Source organism: Salvelinus alpinus, chromosome 30 (genome assembly GCF_045679555.1).
Source record: "Salvelinus alpinus chromosome 30, SLU_Salpinus.1, whole genome shotgun sequence".
Lineage (NCBI taxonomy): Eukaryota > Metazoa > Chordata > Actinopteri > Salmoniformes > Salmonidae > Salvelinus > Salvelinus alpinus.
Genome location: NC_092115.1, coordinates 45,747,228 through 45,772,094, shown reverse-complemented (window position 1 = coordinate 45,772,094; position 24,867 = coordinate 45,747,228). Strand labels below are relative to the sequence as shown.

Here is a 24,867-nt window from a genome sequence, read left to right as displayed (position 1 = left end):
TTGCCATTAGGGAAGCACCCTGAGAAATGAACATGCATATAGGGCTGAGCGATATGGCCAAAATATCATATCACGGTATTTGAAAAAGAAATGCCGGTATTCATGAGTAGTGTGTGACCCTTGGGTGACAACACATACAAGTGATTTCAAATGGGTCTTTCTCCATTCTGACTGTTTTATACTGTTCAATTCAACCAAAAATAAATATGATACATTTCTGCATTTCCTGTACTCATTTGAGTTAATTTCCACACTCACGTAGGCTGGACGATACGGACAAACAATCAAGGCCTTAGGGCCTCCCGTGTGGCGCAGTGGTCTAGGCATTGCAGTGCCACTAGAGATACTGGGTTCGAGTCCAGGCTCTGTAGCAGTCAGCCACGACCGGGAGACCCATGGGGCAGCGCAAAATTGACCCAGCGTCGTCCGGGTTAGGGGTGGGTTTGGCCGGCAGGGATGTCCTTGTCCCATCGCGCACTAGCAACTCCTGTGGTGGGCCGGGCGCAGACCACGCTGACAAGGTCGCCAGGTGCACCAAGGTGTCCTCCGACACATTGGTGCGGCTGGCTTCCGGGTTAAGTGGGCTTGGTTGGGTTGTTCCAGAGTCCGTACGGGAGTTGCAGTGATGAGACAGGACTAACTACCAAATGGATACCACGAAATTGGGGGGGAAACTATCTAGGCCTTATTTTTGACCAAATGTTGCATGTTTGGGTGAACAGTTGGAATCATGGAAATATAATTAGCGTAATCATTCTATACTTACAATATAATAGGGGGCAATTTGAATAGTGTTTGACATGACAATGAATAAAAATGCCAGGGAAGAGTTATTGTGACAGGGTAGGAACCAAAGTGTTGACAAGTGTTTCCTAGGGGACCCTGTAATCTTTGTCAAAATGTAACGTTCGCTCTTAGCTATTTAATGTAGCCAACATGTTCTTGCTTTGCTTATTCCTCTGATTTAGAAGATACTGTTGCACAAATAACATGCTGATTTAAGTCTACACAATCACTGCTATTATCAGGCTGTATAATGTAAACTCACTCACTTTTGTAAATCGCCTTGGTCCGTACAATTGACCTTATTTTAGCGCCCCAAAATGTAATACTTCCAGATCAACTGTAATGTCAATACCATTGTAAAGCACAATTTCTCCCCTTTCCAACATAATCAATTACATGACCCGCACGCTGCCTGTTTCTGCATAATTCAACAAGGCAATTAGCTCCGTCGGGCCTTTAAAAAAATGGCGGGTGGGGAAGCGAAACTAATGCGTGATAGTGAGAAGGAGAGAGATGGATAACGGAGGGTCTGTTTTTTCAACTTTTCTCCAATACTATAGAGCCATTACCATGTCGATCAACGCTTGAATAGAAACGTAGTTCACACCCCCAATTTTGAAGTCAACACAGTCGCTACAGTCCCATTAGTTTTCTTTGTAGCCTCGTATGAATGTTGCGGTTGCGCACATTTGTACGGAATGGGGTGAGTTTACGTTAGCTAATTACCTTTGCTCTGACTCAGTACATTTATTAGCTAGCTAGCGATTAGCGTTAGTGGCTAACAATTAGCAGCTAACAAGATTTAGGCCCAACTTGCTAAGAAAAGACAAACTAGCTGTTCGCAGATGTAAGAAACAAACTAATAGTGTAATTATACAACTCCATTGGTTTTATACTAAGAAGCAAAATGAAAACAGCATCATTGTCATCAACATTGCTGCATACGCTGCATTGACCATGCAGACTGAACGCAAGTGTCGCATGGTCTAGGAACAACACGTGCGCTCCTTGAGTGACAGGGGGCGGGGCTAGGTCTGTATGGAAAGCGGCATGCTGAGAGAGATGTCTGAAGTAGCGAAGTAAACTATAAAAATGGATGTTACACACGGCGTATCACCTTTAACAAAACAAACATTCAAATACCGTAAAGTAAAAACTCTAACCGGTCCGTGCATTAATACCGGTATATCGTAAAATACAAACACGCTATACCGCCCATGCATACAAAAAATACTAGAGATGTTACGGTTCACTGCTACAGATCGGTATCCGGTCCAAATGTTTAAAATAGCATTGCATCTGTCCGTCTGAGCCCAAACTAGGGATGAGCACAGTTATCCAGAAAAATACTCACCAGAAATACTTGTTGTAACAGAATCAGTTCAATAATGGTGAAAATAAAGACTTTTTTTTGGTCTTTTGTTGTTGTAATTTTACACTTTTTTTCTCCCCAATCTCATGACATTAGGAACACCTGCTCTTTCCATGGCAGACTGACTAGGTGAATCCAGGTGAATGCTATGATCCCTTACTGACGTCCCCTGTTAAATCATCCACTTCAAATCAGTGTAGATGAAGGGGATGAGAGTTCAAATTCTTTTTAAGCCTTGAGACATTGATTGTGTGCCATTCGGTGGGTGAATGTGCCTTTGAACGGGGTATGGTAGTAGCTGCCAGGAGCACCAGTTTGAGTGTCAAAAACAGCAAAGCTGCTGGGATTGTCTGATTTCTGATTGTCTTTAAGCACCATCACTAATGAGCTGAGCTTCTCAGTAATTTTTTCTTCACCTCACACAGTAAGTCAACAAAGTATTATTTGTTCATCCATTGTGAATGACAACAATAGTTCCTCACAGTACTTGAAAATATCTTTATAACACTCTCCTGGCCTCGATAATCACCAAGCCTCGGTGTGAAAGAGCAAAATATTATGATCTAATGATCCTATATATCCAGTGGAAACATAAAATACCTGAACACTTTTCCCTTGCGCAAAAACAGCTGTCGTGCAGGAAACTGCTGGCCCGGAATAGGCTAGTTGATACAATGTCACAGCTTTGGGTGGCACCCAGTTGATTGATTTGACACAATGTTGCACTTCACTAGCTCAAATCAAGACCGATAGAAAAGGGAGGCAGACGGGCGGAGTAGAGATGAACGCGATTGAAAGAACCTGCATTTTCGTCAAGACATTTTCTACCGTTTTAATTTGTCGACTTTAGGGTCATGTATTTTACTTGGCTGACGATGGAAGTTATAGGCATGGACGGTAAACACCGTATATCCGGGTATTTGGAAATAGCCACGGGATGATTTGTCAATACCGTTGAAACCATTTCTTTAAAGTTGTAATACATTTTAATATGTAGCTACTTTAAGTAAATACCCGCAGTCAACTTGTGCAATACTGTAGGAGATAAAGCAGATGGAGTTAATTTCACCGGTCACATTATGAAACTTACCGTAGTTCACCAGAACAGTTGAGCCAATCATGTGTCTGTAAATGGTCCACAGGTGGAGAACGCGGGAGCAGGTGAGTGCAGCAGTGTATTGACAGGGGTCGCGTTTTATACTAAAAGTCAACCTCTTGCTTCAATAGAGTGATCAGGGACGTGCAACTATAGTTTTCCTAGACAGAAAATACACTGCTCAAAAAAATAAAGGGAACACTTAAACAACACAATGTAACTCCAAGTCAATCACACTTCTGTGAAATCAAACTGTCCACTTAGGAAGCAACACTGATTGACAATACATTTCACATGCTGTTGTGCAAATGGAATAGACAAAAGGTGGAAATTATAGGCAATTAGCAAGACTCCCCCATTACAGGAGTGGTTCTGCAGGTGGTGACCACAGACCACTTCTCAGTTCCTATGCTTCCTGGCTGATGTTTTGGTCACTTTTGAATGCTGGCGGTGCTTTCACTCTAGTGGTAGCATGAGACGGAGTCTACAACCCACACAAGTGGCTCAGGTAGTGCAGCTCATCCAGGATGGCACATCAATGCGAGCTGTGGCAAGAAGGTTTGCTGTGTCTGTCAGCGTAGTGTCCAGAGCATGGAGGCGCTACCAGGAGACAGGCCAGTACATCAGGAGACGTGGAAGAGGCCGTAGGAGGGCAACAACCCAGCAGCAGGACCGCTACCTCCGCCTTTGTGCAAGGAGGAGCACTGCCAGAGCCCTGCAAAATGACCTCCAGCAGGCCACAAATGTGCTAATTGTCTATTACATTTGCACAACAGCATGTGAAATGTGCAACCAGATGGAAAAAAATTCTAGACCACCTTTACTCCACACAGTGACACTTACAAAGCTCTCCCTCGCTCTCCATTTGGCAAATCTGACCATAATTATATCCTCTTGATACCTGCTTACAAGCAAAAATTAAAAGCAGGAAGCCCCAGATACTCGGTCTATAAAAAAGTGGTCAGATGAAGCAGATGCTAAACTACAAGACTGTTTTGCTAGCACAGACTGGAATATGTTCAGGGATTCTTCAGATGGCATGGAGGAGTACACCACATCAGTCACTGGCTTTATCAATAAGTGCATCGAGGATGTCGTTCCCACAGTGACTGTATGTACATACCCCAACCAGAAGCCATCGATTACAGGCAACATTCACACTGAGCTAAAGGGTAGAGCTACGCTTTCAAGGAGCGGGACTCTAACCCGGAAGCTTATAAGAATTCCTGCTATGCCCCCCGACGAACCAACAAACAGGCAAAGTGTCAATACAGGACTAAGCTCGAATCGTACTACACCGGCTCCGACGCTTGTCGGATGTGGCAGGGCCTGCAAACTATTACAGACTACAAAAGGAAGCACAGCCGAGAGCTGTACAGTGACACGAGCCTACCAGACGAGCTAAATAACTACTATGCTCGCTTCGAGGAAAGTAACACTGAAACATGCATGAGAGCATCAGCTGTTCCGGACGACTGTGTGATCACGCTCTCCTTGGCCGACGTGAGTAAGACCTTTAAACAGGTCAACATTCACAAGGCTGCAGGGCCAGACGGATTACCAGGACGTGCACCCTGAGCATGCGCTGACCCAACTGGCAAGTGTCTTCACTGGCATTTTCAACCTACCCCTGACTGAGTCTGTATTACCAACATTTTTCAAGCAGACCACCATAGTCCCTGTGCCCAAGAACACTAAGGTAACCTGCCTAAATGACTACCGACCCGTAGCACTCACGTCTGTAGCCATGTAATGCTTTGAAAGGCTGGTCATGGCTTACATCAACACTATTATCCCAGAAACCCTAGACCCACTCCAATTTGCATACTGTACCAACAGATCCACAGATGATGCAATCTCTATTGCACTCCACACTGCCCTTTCACACCTGGACAAAATAAATGTGAGAATGCTATTCATTGACTACAGCTCAGCGTTCAACACCAGAGTGCCCTAAAAGCTCATCACTAAGTTAAGGACCCTGGGACTAAACACCTCCCTCTGCAACTGGGTAGGTAACAACACAATCGCCACGCTGATCCTCAACACGGGGGCCCCCTCAGGTGTGTGCTTAGTCCCCTCCTGTATTCCCTGTTCACTCATGACTGCACGGCCAGGCACGACTTCAACACCATCATTAAGTTAGCCGATGACACAACAGTGGTAGGCCTCATCACCGACAATGATGAGACCGCTTATAGGGAGGAGGTCAGAGACCTGACCATGTGGTGCAAGGACAACAACCTCTCCCTCAACATGATCAAGACAAAGGAGAGGATTGTGGACTACAAGAAAAGGAGGACCGAGCACGCCCCCATTCTCATCGACAGGGCTGTAGTGGAGCAGGTTGAGAGCTTCAAGTTACTTGGCGTCCACATCACCAACAAACTAACATGGTCCAAGCACACCAAGACAGTCGTGAAGAGGGCACGACAAAACCAACCCCCCCCCCAGGAGACTGAAAATATTTGGCATGGGTCCTCAGATCCTCAAAAGGTTTTACAGCTGCACCATCGAGAGCATCCTGACGGGTTGCATCACTGCCTGGTATGGCAACTTCTCGGTCTCCGACGGCAAGGCACTACAGAGGGTAGTGCGTACGGCCCAGTACATCACTGGGGCTAAGCTTTCTGCCATCCAGGACCTCTATACCAGGCAGTGTCAGAGGAAGGCCCTAAAAATGGTCAAAGACTCCAGCCACCCTAGTCATAGACTGGTCTCTCTCGCTCGGCAAGCGGTACCAGAGTGCCAATTCTAGGTCCCAGAGGCTCCTAAATAGCTTCTACCCTCAAGCCATAAGACTCCTGAACATCTAATCAAATGGCTACCCAGACTATTTTCATTGCCCCCCCCCCCCATCTGGAACACTGCTGCTACTCTATCTATGCATAGTCACTTTAATAACTCTACCTACATGGACATATTACCTCGACACCGGTGCCTCCGCACATTGACTCTGTACCGGTACCCCCAGTGTATAGCCCCGCTATTGTTATTTACTGCTGCTCTTTAATCATTTGTTATTCTTATCTCTTATTATTTTGGGGGGGAGATATCTTCTTAACTGCATTTTTGGTTAAGGGCTTGTAAAGTAAGCATGCCTGTTGTATTCGGCGCATGTGACAAATAAAATTTGATTTGTTTGAAAAGTCAAAGTCCTTTGGATTAGTTATTTGTACAGCTGCCACTAACTTGATTTCCCTGGGATTTTTCTCCTCTGTACTACCACTTAACTGTATTACCCCCACAACGGCAGTCAGGAGTCATGACCGCAGTGAAATTCCACATGACCATTGAGCCACGGTATCTAGGCTTCTCCAAAACTGCTCTGATGTCTCTGATGGTCGTTAGTAGCCTACCAAACTTGCTTAACAGCCAGTCGCTAATGCCCAGTACTCAGCACTCTATTGTCCTTCTAAATCACTCAGACATCAATACAAATGAAATTACACTTAATGAGTGCCCTGGTATTCCGAGTTTGAGTGGAACCTGTTTGGCAGCGAGAGCCAGCTCCTCATAACTGGTTGATGTGGGGAATAAAGTGTTTATGCGGCACATTTCTATAGGCTAGGCAATTGCATGAGAAAACAGAGTTGATGGCCTCTTTTTAATAGAGGACCCATTAGCTTTCTATAGGCTAGGACTATTATATTTATTTCTCAACTTTCCATAGATTAAGCACTTTTCTAAATCTTTACAACTAGAGTAGCCTGCCTGGCTGGCATGAAAATGAGCAGTGGGAAAAGCGTCATTTGCTATTCAAGTGCATACCGATGACGTCTTTTGTTTTTACACTGCCCCCTGCTCTGACAGGTGCATGATAAATGTCCCATTTGAAATCAAAACACATTTCACACACATTTAAAGACAAGATTAAATTGAGAATAGTCTGAATGGTGAGAATATTATCACTTGTGAATGATGCACAGCACATGCCTTTTTTTTGTGTGTGCAACTTTTTCAAATCTGTCGCATGCATCATGTAGCCTAGCCCATGTTTTGCATCACAAAATGGTGTAGCCCAGCTGAACGGTGTTTCCTCAGGCACATTGGTGCGGCTGGTTTCCGGGTCAAGGGAGCAGTGTGTCAAGAAGCAATGTGGCTTGGCAGAGTCGTTTTTCGGAGGACGCATGGCTCTCGACCGTCACAGCGATGGGACAAGACTAACTACCAATTGGATAATCACAAAATTAGGGAGGAAAAACAGGTCAAAAGTACAAAACAATAATTTAAAAAAGGAATGGCTTGGAGATCGGTTGGTGACCACTGGTGTAAAGTAAATATATGCATTATTGGCAGTTGTCTCCCTCTTACCCTTTCTTGTCTTTAACGTCCTCAGTGATACTAGCCACCTCTTCCCCTTCTCCGCGCTCAGCTTTCTTTCTCCCTCGCTCTTCTTTTTGTACCCCTCGCTCTTCTCCTTTTTGTCTTCTACACTTTTTTTTGTCTTCCCACGCTTTTACTCCTTTTTGTCTTCCACGCTTTTCTCCTCTGGTTTCTCCATCTTCACAGCTGCTTTCCTGGGAGCTAGATAACAGAGAAGTACAAAGCATGTTCCATTTACTTGTTCCACTGCCATCTCTGCAGCTTATAAGCCTCTTACACCACTTCAGATTTCTTCTAAACTTCCCATAGCAAAGTTAGGTTAAGGCCCGAATGGCACCCTATATAATGCACTAAAATTGTTTGGGCCTATACGGCTCTGGTCAAAAGTAGTGCACTATATAGGGAATAGGATGCCATTTGACACACTTGTTTCTCCTGCAGGTTTCTTCTAAACAAACTGCAGAGAGCAAACTCATTCATATAGGATGTTTCAGTGCTAGGGAGGAAGTAAGTGTGTGGGGAAAAATCTCACCAAAGAAATTGCTGATAGGGGCTTTCTTGGCTTGGGGGCTTTGTGACACTTTGTCCTCAGTTTCTTTCGGCTCCTTTACTGCCTTTTCATTTTTAAGACTTTTCTGCTTTTCTTTGTCATCCTTTACTGCCATCTTTGGAGTTTTAGGCCTTTTTCCCTTCTCTTTTTCCTCCAACTTCTTTCCATCATCCTCCACCTTTTCTGTCATGGTCTCTTTCACATCAATTTCTTTCTCCTTCTCTTCGTCTTCAGTCTTCACCGGTCTCTTTCTGCTCTGTTTTTTTTAGCGCTACCTTAGGCGTATCCACACTTCCCCCCCCCCCTCTCCTCCCACCTCCATCGCTTCCTCTTCATTCTCTACAGAGAAAGAGAGAAATATAGTGATGCAATACAAGGGGTAAGAAGCAACACACTTGTAATGGAGGAAAATAAACCTTACCTGTGCTGTCCTGTGTTTTGTCAACCCTTGCACTCGGCGGTCCTTGTTCCTCCTTCACCTCCTCCTCACTGCCACTCCAGCTTTTCTCTTTGGGAACTGCTTCCTTGCGACAGAGATGACACAGAAAAATAGAGATGCATTACTACTGAGCACATGTGTGCAATTATGCAGCCTAATTCCTTTTTCAAACAACTTGTGAGCAAGCTTCTCTTTACTTTTAGTAATAATTCCCACGTTCCTGCAACGAGTAAGACCAGATATGCGAGTGTTTTTCATTTTTCAAACACCTTTGAAAATGCAAGCTGCATTAGATAGATAGATAGTTAACAGCGTGTTATTAGAGGCTGAGGGACTTGTTTAGAGACTGACCGGTCCGGCGCTTGAGTATTACTGAAGGTGAGGTGGACGTGGCAGTTTCAGGGGTGGCAGCTGGGGTCACCGGTGTAGCAGGAGTGACGGGGGCAGCAGCAGGGTACAAGGGGTTGGGGACTGCCTTGAATACTTCATCCTGTGGGGGAAAGACAAAAGTTCTTACTCAGATCTATATATACACACACACGTGTGCGTGCACACACACTTTGCCTCTTGTCTTTAATTGCATAGACCAGGGGCCATATGTTTCAAGGGTCTTAAAGTAGGAGTGCTGATCTAGAACCTGTTTTTGCCTTTTAGATTCTAATGAATAAGATTACATGGCCAGGGGGTACCTGATCCTACTATGAGGCGCTTTGTGAATACAGGCCCAGTGCAGGGTGTGCAAATAATCTCTTTTATTAGAGATGGTTTACATAGAGAAGGAAATGTGGTGGGAAATGTAGAAGCTACCTTTTCCTTCTTGGGTAGGACAGCCCTGTCCTCTTGTTCCTGTTTGACTGCCTGTTCTTTCCCGACTGGAGCCTCATCACTGTCCAGGATCTGACGACTGCGTTTACTGAACTTTTTTACTTGCGAATCAGGCTCGTTGTGGACTCCATTCTGCACTTTGAGAGGACTTTTGACAGGTCTAGCAAGTGTCGTGTCTTTGTCATCATTAAAAGTGAAGACTTGTTTATCAAATCACTTCTCTGTAATTATTATTACATGATTAAACTAATCATGTAAATGTAATTAACTAGGAAGTCAGGGCACCAAGGAAATCTTAAGATTAAAGTTATAATTGTCCTAATATAACTCTTCAGATAATTTAATATCTGATCAATTAGTCTAATTAATGAATTATTCTTTACCTCATGTTAGTCTCATTCCAAACGTCGTAAATTGTTGGTTATCTGCACGAACCCAGCCTTTACTATGAATCATCCATACACCAATTGTCTTAATCATTTATTTACTAACTAAATAATCACAGAAATGCAAAAACAAACAAATATGGTTACAAGGAAATGATTGGGGAGGTTCCCTAGTGGGCTAAGCCGATATGACGGCTTGGTGGACAAATGGAAGTGGGTGTGGACTGAGAACAGCGGGAAAGAAAAAAGGAATCACTACACAGTTGATAATTATATTAATTGAAATGCTACTCCTTTGCACATGAATGCTCACTCATTTGGGAATAACTGCAATCAATATATATTTACGCTCAAGTGTGTCGTCGTGATCTCTTCTTGGAATCGTCCGTCTGTCTGGAGTTCATACGAGTCTCTCTAGCTCTCTGCTTCCCTGAAGATCAAGTCTTTCGTGGTTAAAATGGATACTTCAGAGTACCGTTCCGAAATGTTCTCATAGAATAGATGTTTCGGCGGTTGTCGGCAGAGGTCGACCGATTATGATTTTTCAATGCCAATACCGATTATTGGAGGACCGAAAGAAAGCCGATACCGATTAAATCGGCCGTTTTTAAAATGTGTTTATTTATTTTTATATATATTTGTAATAATGACAATTACAACAATACTGAATGAACACTTATTTTAACTTAATATAATACGTCAATAAAATCAATTTAGTCTCAAATAAATAATGAAACATGCTCAATTTGGTTTAAATAATGCAAAAACAAAGTGTTGGAGAAGTAAAAGTGCAATATGTGCCATGTAAAAAAGCTAAGGTTTAAGTTCCTTGCTCAGAACATGAGAACATATGAAAGCTGGTGGTTCCTTTTAACATGAGTCTTCAATATTCCCAGGTAAAAAGTTTTAGGTTGTAGTTATAGGACTATTTCTCTCTATACCATTTGTATTTCATATACCTTTGACTATTGGAGGTTCTAATAGGTACTTTGGTATTGCCAGCCTAATCTCGGGAGTTGATAGGCTTGAAGTCATAAACAGCGCAATGCTTGAAGCACAGCGAAGAGCTGCTGGCAAATGCAGGAAAGTGCTGTTTGAATGAATGCTTACAAGCCTGCTGCTGCCTACCACTGCTCAGTCAGACTGCTCTATCAAATCATAGACTTAATTATAATATAATAACACACAGAAATATGAGCCTTAGGTCATTAATATGGTCAAATCCGGAAACTATCATTTCGAAAACGAAACGTTTATTCTTTCAGTGAAATACGGAACCGTATTTAAATACTAAATATTGCTGTTACATTGTACAACCTTCAATGTTGACATAATTATGTAAAATTCTGGCAAATTAGTTCGCAACGGGCCAGGCGGCCCAAACTGTTGCATATACCCTGACTCTGCGTGCAATGAATGCAAGAGAAGTAACAATTTCCCTAGTTAATATTGCCTGCTAACATTAATTTCTATTAACTAAATATGCAGGTTTAAATATATATACTTCTGTGTATTGATTTTAAGAAAGGCATTGATGTTTATGGTTAGGTACATTTGTGCAACGATTGTGCTTTTTTCGCAAATGCGCTTTTGTTAAATCATCCCCCGTTTGGAGAAGTTGGCTGTCTTTGTTAGGAAGAAATGGTCTTCACACAGTTCGAAACGAGCCAGACTGTAACGGCTGTCCTCGCTGACAGACGGAGAGGACCAAAATGCAGAGTGGTTAGTGTTCATTATTTAATGAAAGTCAACAAAACACTTCAAAATACAAAACAACCAACAAACGTGACAAAACCGAAACAGTCCTGTGTGGCACAAACACTGACACAGGAACAAACACCCACAAAACACACGTGGAACCCAGGCTGCCTAAGTATGATTCTCAATCAGGGACAACGATTGACAGCTGCCTCTGATTGAGAATCATACCAGGCCGAACACAAAATCCCAACATAGAAAATCACACATAGACAAACCCACCCAACTCACGCCCTGACCAACTAAATAAATACAAGACAAAAGAAAACAGGTCAGGAACGTGACACAGACAACCCACACTGCTGCATATACACTGACTCTGTTGCACAGAACGCAAGAGAAGTGACACAATTTCCTAGTTAAAAGAAATTCATGTTAGCAGGCAATATTAACTAAATATGCAGGTTTAAAAATATATACTTGTGTATTGATTTTAAGAAAGGCATTGATGTTTATAGTTAGGTACACATTGGTGCAACGACAGTGCTTTTTTAGCGAATGCGCTTGTTAAATCACCCGTTTAGCGAAGTAGGCTGTGATTCAATGATAAATTAACGGGCACTGCATCGATTATATGCAACGCAGGACAAGCTAGATAAACTAGAAATATCATCATTGATTGTTTTTTATAAGATAAGTTTAATGCTAGCTAGCACCTTACCTTGGCTCCTTGCTGCACTCGCATAACAGGTAGTCAGCCTGCCACGCAGTCTGCTGTGGAGTGCAATGTAATCGGCCATAATCTGTATCCAAAAATGCCGATTACCGATTGTTATGAAAACTTGAAATCGGCCCGAATTAAAATCAGCCATTCCGATTAATCGGTCGACCTCTAGTTGTCGGTCTTCACATCCCAGGTTGACAATTTCTAGCTGCAGACTAGTAATTAGTATCTAAGATTTGCTCTTATTCTGTCGGGATCGATAGTCTCAGAGTTGAACCATTTTCACCCGTGTAGCAAATGCTTCACGTGGTATGGTTAGGAATTCAACAACCATTGCAACCTTAGCGGAGTCTGAGGTTTTTGTGGTTTGAAGAGGATTTCCTCAGGAGGGGTTTTTATTCGTAACAGTAGAAAAGGGCTGTTCCATTACGCCAGGTCATGTCTGTGCTGACGGGGGCGAGCCAATGACTTGGTTACACTTTAAAGGAATACAATTCTCCTTCATTGAAAGGTTTATCACCTTACATTTCACAAATAGTTTCATCTTTACTCATTCATTTTATACAAGAATTAGATGCAAACACCATAATTGAGAAATTTTCTGAGATCTAGTTCTGTGTGTTTCCTGTCCTCTCGGAGGTCACCAAATGACGCACTCGTCATACCCGTCCCTTAAGTGTCCATGGACTATTCCCACCTCCTCACAAGTGGGCCTTTTGTATCAAATCCCCATTTTGGGGATTTAGGAGTTAGCATGTGAAATCCTTTGTTCTCTCTATGGCCAGGGGGAGAGAGTCTTCTCCAGGAATTTACGACCTGAGATAACAGAACCTGTGTGTGAGTTATGAAAAGCCACTAGCTATACCCAAAAAGGGCCACGTCATGACACAAGGATGAAAAGAAATATAGACAGACACTGCAACAAATTATCATATCATCCTAGACCAGTCTGTTTGCTTTCACCACAGCTAATTGCTTTGTCATCCAAGGAACGGCTAGGTCCCAAGTGGAACCCTATTCCTTTTTGTAGTGCACTACTTTTGACCAGAACGCATAGAGTTCTGGTCAAAAGTACTGCAATATGTGCCATTTGAGACGCAGAAAAGTACTCTACCACCACCTTCAAAAGCAGGTTACCAGTTTCCTGTATAGATAGTTAAACCCGGTGACAACCCTGCCATCGTCACCCCTGGCCTTAAAGCTAGAATCTGCAGTTGAAACAAAGTGGTCACCCTGCCTGTTTAGGTAAACTCAGCAAAAAAAAGAAACGGCTCTTTTTCAGGACCCTGTCTTTCAAAGATAATTAGTAAAAATCCAAATAACTTCACAGATCTTCATTGTAAAGGGTTTAAGCACCAGTTGTCAGAGCAGCTCACAGATCACTGCACCTGTAAATAGCCCATCCAATCTACCTCATCCCCATACTGTATTTATTTATCTTGCTCCTTTGCACCCCAGTATCTCAACTTGAACATTCATCTTCTGTACATCCTACCATTCCAGTGTTTAATTGCTATATTGTAATTCATTTGCCACCATAGCCTATTTATTGCCTTACCTCTCTTATCCTACCTAATTTGCACATGCTGTATATAGATTTTTCTACTGTATTATTGATTTTATGTTTGTTTATTCCATGTGTAACTCTGTTGTTGTATGTGTCGAACTGCTTTGCTTTATCTTGGCCAGGTTGCAGTTGCAAATGAGAACTTGTTCTCAACTAGCCACCTGGTTAAATAAAGGTGAAAAAATAAAATTAAATGCTTTCCTTAATGCATTTGAGCCAATCAGTTGTGTTGTGAAAAGGTAGGGGTGGTACACAGAAGGTAGCCCTATTTGTTAAAAGACCAAGTCCATATTATGGCAAGAACAGCTCAAATAAGCAAAGAGAAACGACAGTCCATCATTACTTTAAGACATGAAGGTCAGTCAATGTGGAAAATGTCAAGAACCTTGAAAGTTTCTTCAGTCGCAAAAACCATCAACCTCTATGATGAAACTGGCTCTCATGAGGACCGCCACAGGAAAGGAAGACCCAGAGTTACCTCTGCTGCAGATGATAAGGTCATTAGAGTTACCAGCCTCAGAAATTGCAGCCCAAATAAATGCTTCAGAGTTCAAGTAACAGACACGTCTCAACATCAATTGTTCAAAGGAATCTGCGTGAATCAGGCCTTCATGGTCAAACTGCTGCAAAGAAACCACTACTAAAGGACAAGAATAATAAGAAGAGACTTGCTTGGGCCAAGAAACACGAGCAACGGACATTAGACCAGTGGAAATCTGTCCTTTGGTCTGATGAGTCCAAATTTCAGAATTTTGGTTCCAACCGCCGTGTCTTTGAGACGCAGAGTAGGTGAACGGATAATCTCCACGTGTGATTCCCACCGTGAAGAATGGAGGAGTGATGGTGTGGGACTGCTTTGCTGGTGACACTGTTAGTGATTTATTTTGAATTCAAGGCACACTTAACTAGCATGTCTGCCGCAACATTCTGCAGCAATACCCCATCCCATCTGGTTTAAGCTTAGTGGGACAATCATTTGTTTTTCAACAAGAAAATGAACCAAAACACACCTCCAGGCTGTGTAAGGGCTATTTGACCAAGGAGAGTGATTGAGTTCTGCATCAGATGACCTCTCCCCAATCAAACGACCTCAACCCAACTGAGATGGTTTGGGATGAGTTGGACTGCAGAGTGAAGGAAAAGCAGCCAACAAGTGCCCAGCAAATGTGAGAACTCCTTCAAGACTTTTGGAAACACATTCCTTATGAAGCTGGTTGAGAGATTGCAAAGAGTGTGCAAAGCTGTCATCAAGGCAAAGGGTGGCTATTTGAAGAATCTCAAATAAATGTGTACTGGTTCTGTACATCATTAAATGTATGTAGAAACTAAGGATTCTAGGTTTAAAACACTTACTCTAGTTTCTCCTTCACTGGTCCATCACTCTGCTTTCCTTTGCCAGTTTGGGACTGGAAGAAAGAGCTTTAGGGCAAGAGGAAATGGAAGAGAAGTCAGAAACATAAATATGGACTGTAAAAAAAGGCAAAGGTCATGGCTAGCTATATTTCTATTTAGGTAGGTGTCAACTTGAATTTGGAGTCAGTATTAGCGTGTTAGGTCTAGTGACCAAACCTGGACGCTGTGCGAGAATTCTACTGTTTGATAAATGGTGCTCACTTTATAAATCATGCTATTTTGATCAACTGAATTGAAATATGTGCATAACTATCTCCCTTAATAGGTTGTGAATAAGGTATGTTAATGTCTGATAAACCGTTTGCGATCATTTCTCTATCCGGGAGCTCCCACAAATCAGTGGGACCAGAACGGGTTGACGCTTCGTCCATTTCAGGTGGTGTTATCTTGTCCTAACAAACAATTTGAGTACCAACTCGAAGTTTACAAATTCACTGACGTCTGGAATGAGTTTTGTGGAGCAAGCTAAAATAAAAAAAAATTGCCTGAGTGATAATGTAAGCAAGTTTCCATCTACATGACTCAAAAACGCATATCACTAGGTAGCTGACGCGTTAAACAGCTCCGATTCTTTGGCACAGTTTGCATGTGTTGATAAAACGTTTACTGGAGACAGGAGATCAAGTGGAGACATAGGACGAGGTGGATAATTATATTATAAGGCCGTTTATTCACATGTAAAAATATCTTAGTAAATCGTGCAGCACGGCTCCTTCTGTCTGACTCGTATGGAATCGTCGGAAGAGAGCGCTCTAAACAGTTCATACAGATTATATAGGCAACAAGCAAAGTAGGTTGATCTTGTAGTCTGGCCTTCCGATTGGTCGATCTGGGTCGTGGGTAGTCCTGTCCGGGCCTGATGTCGACATTCCATTGGCTTTTCACACAGTTCTTTGTCTTAGTCTCATCCAAATGCATCATGCATGTGCGTTTGTATTCACAGGGCCCTATTCATGGGGGAGGGGAGTGTGTGTGTGGGTCTGCGGTTATTTATAAGGGTACAAAGTAGTGGGGGTATAGTGGGGATGGGTGCATGTTGTGCCAAGTATAGCTTGTGTTGAGAAGTGGTTTAAAACAAGTTACTAGTATCCATTACAATTTCTTACACATGCGGAATTGTTGAATCGATCATATTTACTGCGAGTAGGTCGATATCGTTTATTGCATAACCTTTGAAAATGACATGTTAATGGGTCATTCGTCCTTGAGATATGAGTTTTTGTTTGTTAATCTGAGTTCACCTGTGTTGTTGGTCCCATTTTTGTAAAAGGCTTAGTCAAGTGCGCATGAAGTTACTTGGATAATGTCGAAGAGACTGACTGTACTAAAACGTTAAAGTTACTTACGCTATGCTTTCTTAACACTCAAATTAAACTAACACCACACAGACATTACCTGCGCAGAAATGCGATTGAACGATTCTCCCGGGGAAATGTTTTTGTTGTGTTGAGCACACCAGCAGCTGTGATACTGTCTCCAGCTGGAGTGGAGTCGTATCACTACAGTACGATACTGGTGATTATGGGGATGCTTTATTAGTCTTTAGGTAGACCAAATCGTTTTATTTTTTTATATTCATAAAGCACGGGACAACAATTTGACAAGTGAAATATTTGATAACACATAAACGACATCTCTGTTGAAGATTGTTGAGAAAGTAAGTGCACTGCTCATACAATTCATCAAACATATTTTACAGTTGTCATTTATCTGCTCTATACACGAAGTGCTTTGTCACACAAACATATTATAAAACAACCTCAATAGGAACGATACTATTATAAAATTGTCATTTCAATAACAGCCTTTCAACAAAAAAAACACAGACAAAAACCTATTATAATGTCAAAAGAGGAAATGATCTCCCCTGCATTTCCCCTCCTCTGACTCTACTCCCCATCGACATTTCCCACATTTCTCTCTCCTGTTTTGCTCCCACTCTCTTTGGCTCCCAGTCCCACACGAAGGGTGGCGGTTCTGTTCATATTCTTCAAACACCACTCTGAGCCATTCTTGGTTGGCCAGCCATTGGGGTGGAGGTGTGAAGCAGCGGTGGCGGAAGGTGGAAGGACTGCTGAGAGTTCACTCGGGTTAGGGTTAGAGCTCCCTGGAGGAGGGGGCCCAGAGAGGAAAGGTAGGTGTCCCTGAAGATAGTGGGACTGTGGGAAGGGGATGGGCTTCTGGAGGCCGTACGGAAGCAGGAGAGGGTGTGTGACACACTGGAGGGCTGTCAATCAAAAGGAACACAGACAGTCAAGTCAGTCACATGCACATTGATTTACATCAAAAGATGGCACAAATATCTTGAGGACAAGGGGCTGTATGTTTGGGCTGTATGTATTAAGCATCTCAGAGTAGGAGTGCTGATCTAGGATCAGTTCCCTCTTGTCCATATAATCGTATTCGTTGTAATCTGAAATGCAAAACAGCACTCCTAATCTGAGAAGGTTGATACATACAGCCCCTGAAATCTTGGAGCCCGAAATGAGCACTGAGTAACGTCAAATAAATTGAATCGGAATGACATGGATCAATCATCAATATGTTGGAGTGTGTTGTCATGAGGTTTTATGGGAGGGAGGGTTGGAATCTTACCTCTGTCCATCATGGCACCTCTCCCTCCTCCACACAGTGGGGCCCCAGTCACCCCACCCTCAGGGGGAGGGAGGGGGAACGGAAGAGGGGCACTCTGTACCAGCTGGGAGGGACAAGGATGGTAATGGAGATATGAAAACACCTTCTCTTTTTGACTAACATCACATCCTTATATGCAATGAGGTTGGTATGATTGTGAGATGGTAGGATATGTGTAAATTATCTGCGTCCTAAATGGAACCCTATTCCCTGTATAGTGCACTACTTTTGCCCATAGCTCTTTACAGGGAACCGGGTGCTATTTGGGACGTACACCTTGAGATAAACCGGGGATATAATGACCTGGTGGCAAGGTGGGTACCCTGGGTAGTTAACCAGGATCAGTTTACTGAAGTTAAACTTGTAGGTGAATCTCTTCCCTTTGGTCTTATGAAGAATCCTCTTGTTGTAGTAGTACCTGTTGGTAACAAAGAAGGAGCAACGGTAGTATTGACACTGTATGTGTAACAGTGGAGGCTGCTGAAGGGAGGACGGCTCATAACAATGTCTGGAACGGAGCGAATGGAGCGGCATCAAGCCATGTGTTTGATGTATTTGATACCATTCCACTGATTCCGCTCCAGCCATTACCACGAGCCCTTCCTCCCCAATTAAGGTGCCACCAGCCTCCTGTGATGTGTAGCCTGATCCACCAGGCTACTGACCGAGGCTACTGTATGTGAGCCTAGCGAAGAGTCTGTGTGTGCGTGCGTGCGTGCGTGACTTGTGTGTTTGTGGATTTACAGTTACATCTGTGAGACATCACCATCACCATGTGAGTGTGTTATGTCACCTCACCTCAGTGCTCTGCTCAGCTTGTCATAGTTCATGTGGGGTTTGCCTTTCCTTTCTCCCCACAGCCTCGCCAGCCTCTCAGGGTCTCTGATGACAAACTCCCCCCACTCTCCCCCCCATCCGATCGCCCCGCCCTCACCCCGCCCAAGGAGTTCCAACAGGAAGTGCCACAGCTGCACCTGTCTGGAGCCAGGCGACCACGCAGGCTTGTATGCCCAATCAGGGAATAACACTGCTAACAGGAAGAGACAGGAGGAATCGTTAGATTAAACACATAGGCTGTTTATCAGTTTGTTTTTCTTCCATTCCTCGCATCCTCTCTCCTCACCTACTTCTCAACCGTATTGTAGTAGAAGGTCAGCGGTCCTTTCCTTCTGACCTTCGTCTCCAATTTAGTTTTGAGAAGGGCGAGAGGCGGGAGGATGCGAGCAAATCAATGAAATACGATTGAGATTCGCTTGCAGAGAGAAATGCATAGACACAGACACCTACGTCGACCACGCAAACCTCAATTTGCAATGATAGCAAGTGCATTGTAAAATGTGCACACACACTGTGCCTGCCCGGTGCCTAAATGATGTAATTACTTACTATGCAAATACTCAACTGTTTTAGGGACACAATATAAAGTGGGACCCTTACTTCTGCTCCAATATGGCGAGGGAAGGGATCCTATAGAGGCGTGACAGTTACACTGCATCTGTAAAATATCATCGTCATCTTCATCGTCATCGCCATAATCATCATGATCATCATCACCACCACAATGAAGTCATATATTCGAGAACGTCTGTAAAGTTGTTTGATTATCTTCATTGCCACAATACGGTATTGATGACTGGTACAAGTCACTTTCTTTCATCTTTCTTTATGACGTGGATAACAAATGACAGTAAACAGTCACAGCAGAAATGCAGTCGATAATAATATTAGCCACTTCAAATGTGTAAAGATTTTTTTCTATAAATGTTAAATATTTATGTTAAGACGTTATTATAGAAATCCAATGTCATCCTAAGCACCTGATTCATCTTCACACTGAAGTAATATGATTGTATCATCATTGTTGATGGCCTCCAAAAATGCCATTCCACCAAACTAGACTAAAACGTGCATTTAATCATGGGACAAATAAAACATACTGTCTCTTAAAATGTAATTAGTTTGTTTGTAAAATGCTCACATTTAGAAAGGAAAGCAGACAATTTCATGTCATTTGGAGTTTCATATACAACTTCTTAGCAAATAGATATACAATACAGTTATAAGAACCGACAAACGATTGCAGCATGAAAGCAGAATCGCCCATCACAGCACACAGCTGAACTGAGGATGTTTTTCGTTAAAAAAAACTATACGATTCCTCCAATTACAGGAACAGACTAGAATAACTTTATTTTTCCCTTGAGTGAACTTCTTATTGTTTGGACTGGTTAAAAAAGAAACAAACACAAGCGGAGGAGGAAATGTGATATAAGCAGGAAGATGCTATAGTTACCTCTGTGGCCAGTGTTGCAGAAATGTAGGCTGATGCTTCTCCAGATGAGCAGAGAAGAGCCGTTTGTCTGTTAGTCCCCTTGACGAAGTCTGGACAGATTGAGGGACAGCAGTCTGTCAGAATCAAGCTTATACCCCCATCCCATCTACCTTTCTCTCCTACCCTCCTCCTTCCTCCCTCTCCACGCCTTCCCCTGTTCTTCTTTCCTACCATCCCATGATCTAGAGTTAAACTAAAACGATGGCTATGATTTGCCAGTGTGGTGACATTCAAAATGATGTCAAAGTGTACATATTTATGTATTTGTTTATTTGTCAGGGACCATGTACAACATGCCATTGCACCAGATTTAGCTAGATCGCTCATTTTCATCTGTAGTCCCTGGGCAGAAAACAATCATCATTACAATGCTACAATATAACACACTATAAATATATATAATATAACAAATCATAATATACAACAATAGACAATATAATGATACTATTACATCAGAGTTTAAATGTCCCGTTGGTCCTACAGTATCTAACAACATAAGAGTCGTAACGTCAAAGCAATCCATATGGGCTCTGGTCAAACGTAGTACACTGTATAGGGAATAGGATTCCATTTAGGACGCAGTCTGTTTTCACCTATGAATAGTGTCTTTGATCAAGGACCAACAAAGCAGCCAGCATAAGTAAAGTTAGGGGGAGATGGGCTCTGATGATACTGGCTATCTCAATCACAGTGTACACGAGTGTTTCATTGTACCTGACTGTGGATTGAAACGTCGCCAGAGGTGATTAGGCGCATACTGTGTCCGGGCCTCTGCTCTTTTCAAGTGTTAAAAATAAGATTTACAATATCACTTCTAATGCAGCAATGGTTGCTGAAGAGCACGTTACTCTCGATATAGCAATGGTTTGAAAAAGGTGTAGAATCAGTGCATCCTTCCCGCCCCTCTGTCCCCTCAGATACGATAGCTGACACCGGAGGCTTTTAATTCCAGTGTAAATACAAATACTCTTCCAGACAGACATCAATTATGCATGCTGCTAATTGAGTTGAATGTTGTGCTTTGAGCAGTCTTGGGACTCCGGGTCACATGCGGGTGGATCGCCTGAAACCAGACACACACACACACACGCATGCACCCACACACACATACAGAGCCTGTGGCAGCCCAAAGGGATACACTGATGACACAGCCTACGGTGGACGTCGATCACACACAGAGTTACAGATACAAGAGGTATTGAAGTCGTCATTGGGGGTGTCAAAAATATGTTTCAGTTTGGTGTAAAATTCCTTGTTTTTTCCCCCTCTGACTCCGCATGCTATTGGACCAGTCAGTCGTCAACATGGCAATGTTCATTGAAAACCCAACTGGCACACAGGAATTTGGTTTTACAACAACTTGCTCTGAGCTTCTTCTCCTCTGTCAATAGTATGTACTGTATGCATTCCAAATGGCCCCCTATTCCCTACATAGTGCACTTTTTTTGACCAGAGCCTTATGGGCCCTAGTCAAAAGTAGTGCACTATAAAGGAATAGGGGGCCAGTTCGGAAGCTGAATATGTCCACTGTGACTAAACTTATCATAGTGTTTCGTATGTATGTATGTGCATAAATGGGATGGGGGGGGGCTAAATAAGGATTACGTTCTTCTAAAAGGACTACTGTTTGTTTTACAGCTTGACGACCGAGAAGCTTAATCTGCTACTTAGCTTAGCCTCTGTTCAATCTCTTTCCGCGACTTTTCATGCCTCCGTCCTCTCCTCCTCTCTCTCCCTTCAAGCCGTCCATTTAAATCCTTTCCTCACCCAATTTCTCTTCCTCCCCCCCCCCCTCTGCTCTTTTTTTCCTTTCACTGACAGAGATAGCTTTGTGAGTAAGAGTGAAGGGATATGGTGAGAGAACTGTTTATGATACAGGTTGATGAGCCCATAGTATGTATGAGAGAGGAAAGTGTGGCCGCGTCCCAAATGGCAACCTATTTTCTATGGGCCCTGGTCAAAAGTGGCCCACTACAAAGGGTATAGGATGCCATTTGGGATGCTGCAGCCTGTATGGGAGACAGGATGATGGTATTGTGTGGGATGAGGGTCATGCTGCAGGTCTTAGGGTCAAATCCTGTTAGGAGTAAGAGGGATGAAGGTTTTAGTGTTTTTTTCAGGGCCTAGTATTCAGTCATGGCAATGAGTTTAGTGGGAACATCAGTTCTCATCATGTGTGTATGTGAGAACGGAAAGTGTAAGTTTGTGGCTTTACCCCAAATGGTACTCTGTTCCCTATGCAGTGCACTACTTTGACCAGAGCCCTGGTCAAAACGAGTGCGCTATATAGGGAATAGGTTGCCATTTGTGACAAACACGTGTGTGTTGAACAGGACCCAGATTACCGCCCCACTCTTTTTTTTGCTAATGCCCTCTGAGCTAAAGCCACTTAAACCCAGAAGGTTACAGGACCAACAGTCTTTTCCTCCCTCTTTCTTTGAATGTGTCCCAAATGGCACCTTATTCCCTGTATAGTGCAGGCCCCATAAGGCCCTGGTCAAAAGTAGTGCACTACATAGGGTTTCGGTTGCCATTTGGGATGCACACCTTTTCTCCCCAAAAAACACTTGTCTGTCTTTTTTTCCTGCTGACTCTTCTCTCACCCCTCCCTCTCCCCCGCTCTCTCCAGGGAGCTTGTGGTTTTTGAAAGGTTTCTCAATGTTCCTAATCCTTCCATCTCTTTGTCGGGGGAAAAAATATATCCGCATGAAACTCAAGAAGAGCCCAAAAGGAGCTAGGTTAGGTGTGTGACTGTGTGTGTGAGGTTATAACAAATGTGTGCACCTTTGGTTCACTGGTGTACATCACAAGGCATAATGGATCTGTTCAAAACTTTTAATTTGGATAGAATGTAACTGGGTCATTCCTCCAATTTGGTGCTTTTGAGAAGTTTAACTTTGTTAAAAAAAAAAAAAGAATTCATTTAATTTTAACATTGTCATAAAATGCATTTATTTAACCAGGCAAGTCAGTTAAAAACAAATTCTTATTTATTATGACACTCTACCCCGGCCAAACCCAGACGAAGCTGGGCCAATTGTGCGTCGCCCTGTGGGCCTCCCAATCACGGCCGGTTGTGATACAGCCTGGAATCAAACCAGGGTATGTAGTGTACTGAAATGCAATGCCTTAGACCGCTGCGCCACTCGGGAGCTCATGTTCATAAACAACATTTTCCACATCTCAAGAGTTTGAATAAAGAAATAACTATAGTAAGTGCCAAATAAAGTAGCAGGGTTGACTGTAACATGGTTGACTGTAACAGGGTTGACGATCTCTTCTTAAATCAGCCATACATCCCCTTGTGACAGCGTGATTGGAACCAAGGTTGTGTGCAACAGAGTGGAAATGTAATGCAAGCTTCACAAAACATTTTCATTTAACATTTCTATCTATGGGTAACAGGGTTGACGACAGTGGAGGCTGCTGAAGGGAGAACAGCTCATAAGAATGGCCAGAACGGAGCAAATGGAATGGCATGAAACGCCTGGAAACCATGTGTTTGATATATTTGATACCATTTTACTGATTCCACTCCAGTCATTACCACAAGCCCGTTCTCCCCAATTTAAGGTGCCACCAACCTCCTGTGGTTGACGTCATGCTCGACCTGCTCAGTTTTCCACCACAAAATGGCCAAAAAGAGTAGAACCAGCTCACCTGATTTTACTATTAGATTTTCAATGTTTGTTTTGAAAAGAATATTTAAAAAGGAGTAGTTTCACCATATTAAAAAAATAGCTCAGTTCACGTAACAGGGTTGACGTTAAAATGAGGTACAGACGTAAATGAATCACTAATCACATGAAATAAATCAATCTTCAGAAATCACTTTGTCAAATCCAAGAAAATAACCAGGGCTTTACAATGATGGTGAAACTTGGATACATTTTGGGGGTAAGTGGGTTAAAATCTTCCCAGAAGTGACACAGGGACATGCCAAAATGCAGAATTTTTGCACTTTAACAAGCAAGCCTTTTCATGTAAAAAAAAAAAATCTGATTTATTGAATTCTCAATATTGTCTATTGTAAAGGGCACTTCATTTAAAGGGATTCTCTGGTACTTGTTTATACTTTTTAGCCAGTAGTTCTGAAAGCAGCACTCATGCGCCAAAAGTGGTCCCTGAAAATTGCGCACCACCTCATTGCTCTCTCTCTCGCTCTGCTGTGAGTGCATCATGCTAGCTGTCACTCATATGGCGAGGGGCTGAAGCTCATTGGTTGAACTCGAATTGCTCGGGGGCTGGCCCACATGGGGGAATTGGTGCAGCACAGCTTCCAGAAAAAAGTTGCTTTCAAGCTAGGGATTTTGTGGCTAATTGAGGTAAAACAATAATTCTGCTCATAGATTTTGCATGTTTATAAACTGGGTGGTTCAAGCCCTGAATTCTGATTGGCTGACAGCCATGGTATATCAGAACATTATTTTTTTTACTCTAATTACGTTGGTAACCAGTTTGTAATCGTGTTGTGTCGTGCCTAAGAACATCCCTTAGCCGTGGTATATTCGCCATATACCCCCCAGGCCCTATTGCTTAAATGAACTACTCTGACACATCCAGCCCAAAGCTGGAAGTTAAAAAAAATATATACTTAAGATGCCAAAGTTCCAGAGCATGTCGAAAATAAGTATTTTAAAAAAATATAAATATTGGTGCACAATTTCTATTCAAAATATCAACGGGACTCAAAAGGCACTCATTTTGTGAAATGACACT

At 42.8% G+C, this 24,867-nt stretch overlaps 1 protein-coding gene, 1 long non-coding RNA gene and 1 pseudogene across 2 annotated transcripts; all 3 read right to left on the bottom strand.

Moving 5' to 3' along the window:
* LOC139560042 (DNA ligase 1-like) overlaps positions 1–16,051 on the bottom strand; it is a 33,920-nt pseudogene extending 17,869 nt beyond the window's left edge.
* LOC139559891 (protein FEV-like) lies at positions 15,851–18,694 on the bottom strand. The gene is made up of 4 exons (XM_071376331.1): positions 18,615–18,694; positions 18,120–18,234; positions 17,778–17,880; positions 15,851–17,409 (listed from the first exon to the last, which is right to left on the bottom strand). The coding sequence occupies exons 1-4, from the start codon at positions 18,644–18,646 to the stop codon at positions 17,072–17,074; spliced, it is 588 nt and encodes a 195-aa protein (XP_071232432.1). The 5' UTR covers positions 18,647–18,694; the 3' UTR covers positions 15,851–17,071.
* A 60-nt stretch (positions 18,695–18,754) lies between these two features.
* Positions 18,755–20,198, bottom strand: LOC139559892 (uncharacterized). Its single transcript, XR_011671842.1, has 3 exons — positions 20,110–20,198; positions 19,254–19,311; positions 18,755–18,846 (listed from the first exon to the last, which is right to left on the bottom strand). It is a non-coding gene; the product is annotated as an uncharacterized lncRNA (long non-coding RNA).
* Positions 20,199–24,867: the final 4,669 nt, after the last annotated feature.